Raw genomic sequence first — 7,649 nt, 5'->3', positions numbered from 1 at the left:
TGGCCCAGGGCGCGATCCTGGAGACCTGGGATCGAATCCCATGTCGGGCTCCCGGTGCATGGAGCCTGCTTCTCTCTCTGCCTGTCTCTGTGACTATCATTTAAAAGAAAAAAAATATATTTTTCAATACAATAGATAAACCAATAAGTAGTTTTTTTTTTTTTTAAAGATCTTATTTATTTATTCATGAGAGACACACAGAGAGGCAGAGACACAGGCAGAGGGAGAAGCAGGCTCCGTGCAGGGAGCCTGATGTGGGATTCGATCCCGGGTCTCCAGGATCACGCCCTGGGCCAAGGGCAGGGGCTCAACCGCTGAGCCACCCAGGGATCCCCCAATAAGTAGTTTACTTAGAGCCCACAGAGAAAAAGCTCGAACAATCAGAGAAACTTTCCGGGAGCTAGTTTTTCTGTCGTTGTGGTTTTTTTGTTTTGTGTTTTCAGTCAATGCCACTTGGCCCCAGGGGCCCGTTTAGCCGGTCTGGAGACCGGAAGTTCCGCCGGGCGGGGTGGGCGGGGTGGGCAGGTGAACCGGAAGCTGGGGGAGTGAGCCTCCGCCGCGCGCACCGCTGAGGTAACTTGCCGCGGCGTCTAGCTTGCAAGTGGGCTTTCGGAGGCCGCTCTGATCTTTCCGTCCAGCCGTCCGATTAAGGGGTTGGCCTGTATTTCTGGCCGCCTGACCTTTCCTTCTTCTGCCCGGCCATCCAGGGGTTGACTTCCCCGGAAGTCTCCTGACTTGGCGTCGGCGGTGTCTGGAATCTTCGACACTCACGCCGACCGGGGAGAGGCCTTCACCCCTGGGCCTCGCTGTCTTTGCTTCTTGGGCTTCTCATGGCATTTCCTGAAGCGGCGTCAAGGCTGCCGGTTAGTAATGAGTCTTGTCTGCTCCTATAGAGACGCGCGGGAGCATCCTATACGTATGCTTTAGGTTTTGCTTATTTTTAAAAAATATTTATTTATTCATGAGAGACGCAGAGAGAGAGGCAGAGACACAGGCAGAGGGAGAAGCAGGCCCCATCCAGGGAGCCGGACGTGGGACTCGATCCGGGGTCTCCAAGGTCACACCCTGGGTCAAAGGCTGCGCTAAACCGCCGGGCCCCCCAGGGATCCCCTGTTTATTTGGTTTTAAACCTCATGTTTGCGTTATGAATAAATAAGGTTGGTGAAAAAATTTCAGACAAGCCTGGGGCTCACGGTTTGCAGCGTTTTCAACCCGTTAGCAGTGAATCTCGACTTTCTTCGGTGGATGTCACTTTGCAGAAAGTTTGAAGCGTGGTGCCAAGTTCCGCCAGTACTAAGCAGTTGCCGAAGTGTGTAAATCTCCAAGGGAAATTTCTCCGGTGTCCTTTATCCGCAGAGTGATGTTGTTCTTTCTGAAGCGCCTTGCACAAGCAAACTGAAGTGGAATTGCCCTGGGAATAAAATGGCTTGCCAGTCTCCCTGGTGCTGAATTATAGATTTACATTATTCATGGCATTGTTTTATCTTCCAATTACCTTTGCTTTTGGAAGTAGTGACAACTCTCAAGGCATTTATGGGAACGTTTACAATCAGTACACTCATTTAGAAAGTATATGTGGGGGGCGCCTGGGGGGCTCAGCGGTTGAGCATCTGCCTTCGGCTCAGGGTGTGACCCCGGGGTCCCGGGATTGAGTCCCACATCGGGCTCCCCGCAGGGACCTTGCTTTTCCCTCTGCCTGTGTCTCTGCCTCTCTCTCTGTATCTCTCATGAATAAATAAATAAAATCTCAAAAAAAAAAAAAAAAAAAAAAAAGGAAAGAAAAGAAAAAAGAAAGGATACGTGAAGGTTCCATTAAGCATCTTCCACTTAGACTAATGAGATCCCTTTACTTTTGGTTATTTGCTGTTTTGCCTTAGTTGTGATAAATGCCAATGGCTCTTTGTTTTGAACCTCGAAGGAAAAACCCTTACGAGATACTACAACCTGAAAATCAGCAAACATTATTTGGGTGGAATTTATTCTACAGTCCTCCACAATTGTCTTTTCGAAAACCAATTTTTGCGTTCATCACTCACCCTGGTTTCAGGGTTGACTTGAAGTAGTTTTTCAATTCCACTTTTTTTTTTTTTTTTTTTTAAATTATCTATCTACTTGAGAGAGAACGCGAGTGCAAGCGGGGGTGGGGGCAGGGACGGAGGGGGAGAGAGAGAATCTTAAGCTGACTGTTCACTCAGGCAGAGCCCTAAGAGGGGCTTGATCCCTGGACCCTGAAATGATGACCGGAGATGAAATCGTGAGTCCCATGCTCAACTGATTGCGCCACCCAGGCGCCCCAGTAGGTCTTGAATTCATAAGAATTACGCCACCCAGGCGCCCCAGTAGGTCTTGAATTCATAAGAATTATTGAGTGTTTTAATTTTTTTTTCTAGAGCATATGGTTTTTTTTTTTTTTTTTTTTTAAGATTTTATTTATTCATGACAGACACAGAGAGAGAGAGGCAGAGACACAGGCAGAGGCAGAGGGAGAAGCAGGCTCCATGCAGGGAGCCTGATGTGGGACTCGATCCTGGGTCTCCAGGATCACACTCGGGGCTGAGGGCTGGGCCACCGGGGGCTGCCCGAGTGATTTAATTTTTTTTTTTTTAATTTATTTATGATAGAGAGAGAGAGAGAGGCACAGACATAGGCAGAGGGAGAAGCAGGCTCCATGCACCGGGAGCCCGACGTGGGATTCGATCCCGGGTCTACAGGATCGCGCCCTGGGCCAAAGGCAGGCGCCAAACCGCTGCGCCACCCAGGGATCCCTGAAGTAGTTTTTCAATTCCACTTTTTCCTTTTCTTTTTGTTTTAAATTATCTATCTACTTGAGAGAGAACGTGAGTGCAAGCGGGGGTGGGGGCGGGGACGGAGGGGGAGAGAGAATCTTAAGCTGACTGTTCACTCAGGCAGAGCCCTAAGGGGGGCTTGATCCCTGGACCCTGAAATGATGACCGGAGATGAAATCGTGAGTCCCATGCTCAACTGATTGCGCCACCCAGGCGCCCCAGTAGGTCTTGAATTCATAAGAATTATTGAGTGTTTTAATTTTTTTTTCTAGAGCATATGGTTTGTTTTTTTTTTTTAAGATTTTATTTATTCATGACAGACACAGAGAGAGAGAGGCAGAGACACAGGCAGAGGCAGAGGGAGAGGGAGAAGCAGGCTCCATGCACCGGGAGCCCGACGTGGGATTCGATCCCGGGTCTACAGGATCGCGCCCTGGGCCAAAGGCAGGCGCCAAACCGCTGCGCCACCCAGGGATCCCTGTTTTAATTTTTATACTGCTTCATACCATAGTATCCGGAAGAAACCTGGTTATCACTTTCTGTATAATAATGCCCACTGGGTGGCAGCATAGCGTTTTTAGTTTCTTTAGCTTTGACTATGGGTTTCATAACTACTGGGGCTGTAATAATGTTTTTCTGATAATAATAGACATCTTTCATATGTTGAAAGTTTATTACATGCCAGACACAGGACTAAATGCTTTATGAACACTATCTTATTTAAAACTAAAAACAAAACAAAAGGGCATCCCCGGGTGGCGCAGCGGTTTGGCGCCTGCCTTTGGCCCAGGGCTCGATCCTGGAGACCGGGGATCGAATCCCACGTCGGGCTCCCGTTGCATGGAGCTTGCTTCTCCCTCTGCCTGTGTCTCTGCCTCTCTCTCTCTCTCTCTGTGTGTGCCTAGCATTAAAAAAAAAAAAAAAAAAAAAAACCCTAAAGAAAATCAATCTTATACTTGGTGACCTAAGTGTTTTTTTTTTATACTGAAACCCATTTTATCTTTTTTTAAAAAGATTTTATTTATTCATGAGAGACACACACACACACACACAGGCAGAGACACAGGCAGAGGGAGAAGCAAGCTCCATGCAACGGGAGCCCGATGTGGGATTCGATCCCCGGTCTCCAGGATCGAGCCCTGGGCCAAAGGCAGGCGCCAAACCGCTGGGCCACCCAGGCTGCCCCTGACCTAAGTGTTTTCATTAGCATTTTTGGAACTCGTAGCATTCTTAAACTTTCTAATTATAGCTCACATTAAGAAATACATTTTACATTCAGGTCAGTATAAGTGTGTATATATACCTGAAATACTGAATAAGGCAGACGAAGCAACTACTTTAGTATGAGCAATTTATGCTTTTTTCTATTTTATTTTTTTCTAGTCTATTTTTTTTAAGATTTAATTTTTTAATTTTTTATTCATGAGGCACACAGACAGAAAGAGAGGCAGAGATACAGGCAGAGGGAGAAGCAGGCTCCATCCCGGGACCTCAGGATCGGGCCCTGGGCTGAAGGCGGCGCTAAACCGCTGAGCCACCCAGGCTGCCCTTCTAGTCTATTTTTAAGTGATAAATGTCTTTGTTGAAGATAATATTCTTCTATTAGTCCTGGTAACAGTTGAATGAACACATTTTTTTTTTTTATTGGGAATAAGAATTCTTAATTCTTTATAATCAGTTCAAGCCTCCATCCATAAATCTCTCCACCTCTGTACTGTCTCCTGCTCTCGATTACTGAGAGGACTGAAGAACCTTACCTATTTGTCTGGTCCCCTCCAACCCATTACCCTAGGGCTCACCTCCTGTATCTTCACCTTCTCAAAATGTCACATAGCCTTTGGTTTCTAACAAGTAAACATGCCCAGATCTTTCCCATCTTTAAATAAAAGGCACTTTTTCTGTAAAAAAAAAAAAAAAAAAAAAAAAAAAGCCACTAGCAAAGTAAGACCATGAGAATGATTTCATGTGAGAATTGTTAGAATTTCCCCAAATACATTCCTTGGAACACATATTCCCCAGAATATTAGTTTGCAGTTTGAGTTATCTAAAAAGAAAAATGTTCCATGGTTAAGATAAACTTGAGAAATTGGGGTGGGTTAAACTTAAACAGGTTCTAACTATGCTAATGGTGCTGTTAATCTCTAAGATGGGAAGTTAGTATGCAGCATTTCCCAGATTTATTTGACAGTGGAACCTATTTTTAGAGCTCTGTTTTATGGACCTCATGCCCTCTAGACTTTGGAAAATGATCATGTAGATAATTAAGGAAAAATATTTTTGTTGTATGTATTTTGGGTGAGAATTTTTACTGTAATTTATTCATGCAATTTTCATAATTTATTCTGTTTGCTAATATGGATGTTACAAAAGTTATGTCAGGAAGCTGTTCAGCTTTCTTAGTTTTCTTATGATCCATGGAAACTCTCTGTTAATAAGAAAAGCCGGGATCCCTGGGTGGCGCAGCGGTTTGGCGCCTGCCTTTGGCCCAGGGCGCGATCCTGGAGACCCGGGATCGAATCCCACGTCGGGCTTCCGGTGCATGGAGCCTGCTTCTCCCTCTGCCTATGTCTCTGCCTCTCTCTCTTTCTCTCTCTGTGACTATCATAAATAAATAAAAAAAAAAAAAAAAAAAAAAAAAAAAAAAGAAAAGCCTTATGGAATTCTCTGGCACTGATTAATATAAACTACAACTTTTATTTTCAGTTTAAATTCAATAAGCAATAAATTTCCAGCTATATTAGAATCCCTCTTTTAGGATATTTTGGAAATTTACTCTTGTTTTTTCATATTTGGAAAAATTTGGAGTTTAGTATAATTAAAGATTTTAAGTGATTAAGAAATATTTAAAGGATTTTCTTAGATTTTATTTATAAGGTGGCCAAAATTAGTGTTTATGTATTTAATACAAAGATCTCTGTTATATTGCTTTAGATTAGTTGAATTTATAGTATTTTTAATAGCATATTTTATGTTTGGTTTCATATAATGACCTTATGGAGAGAATTTCCAATTCTTTCATTTCTTTCATATATTTCAGACTGTTCATTTTTAGAATTTAAGCATTACATTTCTAAAATTTATATATGGAATCCCTATTCTTTTTCTTAAAACAAGGAGCAATATGGCAAAGATTTTACTGCAAATAGAGAAAATTTTACTTATAGTAGTGTAAAATATTTTCTTTCAAGAAAAAGTGTTTTAATAATTATACATGATTTATAGTAATTTAAGATATTATTCATCAGGTATTCCCAAAGTGCATTTCCCTCTGGAGCTTAATAAACCTACAAAAGTGAATACTTAATGAAAAAAAACATTTATGGTAGCATTATAAATTGACATAATAAAGTGAAAAATTATGTGTAACAGACAGTAAGAATGGGGCAATAAATACAGTAATCACGTGATATGGGCAACAAGTACAGTTCAGGAAAGGAGAAATGGTATAAACTGGATTCACAAGAAAAGTTTCACAGAGGAGATGAAATGTGATCTGATTTTTGATTTGCATTTAAACAGAAAAGATAGAGGAAGGCATCCTCTGTGAGAGAGCAGAGGTGTGAAAGTATTAATTAGTTCAAGCTCCTTAACATGGAACAGAAGACCTAAAACCTGTGTGTTTCTCAAGCCTCATCTCTTCTTCCAGCCTTACATGTTAAACTATAATCTTAATCCGTTTTTAGTTCCTCATTTAAAATGATGATGTGTCCATCTGTGCCTTTGCTTATGCTGTTTTTCCCCTCTAAAATACCCTTACCGGGGGATCCCTGGGTGGCGCAGCGGTTTAGCACCTGCCTTTGGCCCCCGGCGTGATCCTGGAGACCCGGGATCGAATCCCACATGGGGCTCCTGATACATGGAGCCTGCTTCTCCCTCTGCCTATGTCTCTGCCTCTCTCTCTCTCTCTGTGTGACTATCATAAATAAAAAAATTAAAAAAAAAGTACCCTTACCTCATTTTTCATTTTGCTAACTTCTTAACTTTTAAGATTTTTAAGCCTTAGTCCAGAGGTCACCCAGGAAGTCTCACACCTTTTCAATTGTTTGATTTTTTTCCCTTGCTAGATTAGAAGCCCTTTCTTTCTACTATCATAGTGTTTTCTAAGGATCTCTACCATTGCACATGACCATATTGTATTATAATTATTTGCATATATCTGTATCTCCTTACTAGAGTTCTTCAGGACAAGGGCTCTGCATGTTTTGTTTGTTTATATTTCATTCATTCATTCATTCATTCATGAGAGTTATAGAGAGAGGCAGAGACCTAGTAGAGGGAGAAGCAGGCTCCCTATGGGGAGCCTGATTCAGAACTCTATCCCAGGACCCTGGGATAATGACCTGAGCCAAAGGCAGATGCTCAACCGCTGAGCCATCCAGGTGCCCCTATATTTTTGTTTTGTTTTAATAATTATATTTTGAATATAGAAGGGGTTCAATAAATGTTGAATGAATGAATGTTTTTCCTTTGTTTACATTAATATTTTCAGACTTCAAGATTCTCCTTAGGTTCTGATATTTTGAAATTCATTAAATAAGATCAGGTTTATGCCTAATCTTATAATGTCCTGTTCCTTTCTGGAACCTCAGTAGTCTTTGTATTTTGCCCCTTTCACTTTATTTTTCACTTTGCTTTCTAAGAAAGAAAGGAATGTTCTTCCCCCACCTAACTACAGCTAATCATTCATCATATTATTTCCCCTCTGCTCAACTGCTAGACATCACTCCTTCAGTTATCCCCTCTGTTTTCTCATTTAATTCCTTGTCTTTACTGACTTCTTTCTGTAAAGTGTAAAATGTTCCAATTTTCTCCTTCCCCTACCTTTACTTGATTACTTATGACCTTAAACTGTGTAATATCTAC

The 7,649-nt window shown here is 42.0% G+C and overlaps 1 protein-coding gene across 2 annotated transcripts in view; it reads left to right on the top strand.

Moving 5' to 3' along the window:
• The first annotated feature begins 532 nt into the window (after positions 1 to 532).
• Positions 533 to 7,649, top strand: part of CCDC73 (coiled-coil domain containing 73) — a 142,638-nt gene continuing 135,521 nt past the window's right edge. For both annotated transcript variants that reach the window (XM_072759072.1, XM_026012774.2), the window contains exon 1: positions 533 to 863. In XM_072759072.1, the coding sequence (XP_072615173.1) occupies positions 831 to 863 (33 nt within the window). In that variant the 5' untranslated portion in view covers positions 533 to 830. The remainder of the gene's footprint in view (positions 864 to 7,649) is intronic.

This window comes from Vulpes vulpes, chromosome 5 (genome assembly GCF_048418805.1).
Source record: "Vulpes vulpes isolate BD-2025 chromosome 5, VulVul3, whole genome shotgun sequence".
In the NCBI taxonomy this organism is placed as follows: domain Eukaryota; kingdom Metazoa; phylum Chordata; class Mammalia; order Carnivora; family Canidae; genus Vulpes; species Vulpes vulpes.
This window is presented reverse-complemented; position numbering and strand designations above follow the sequence as displayed.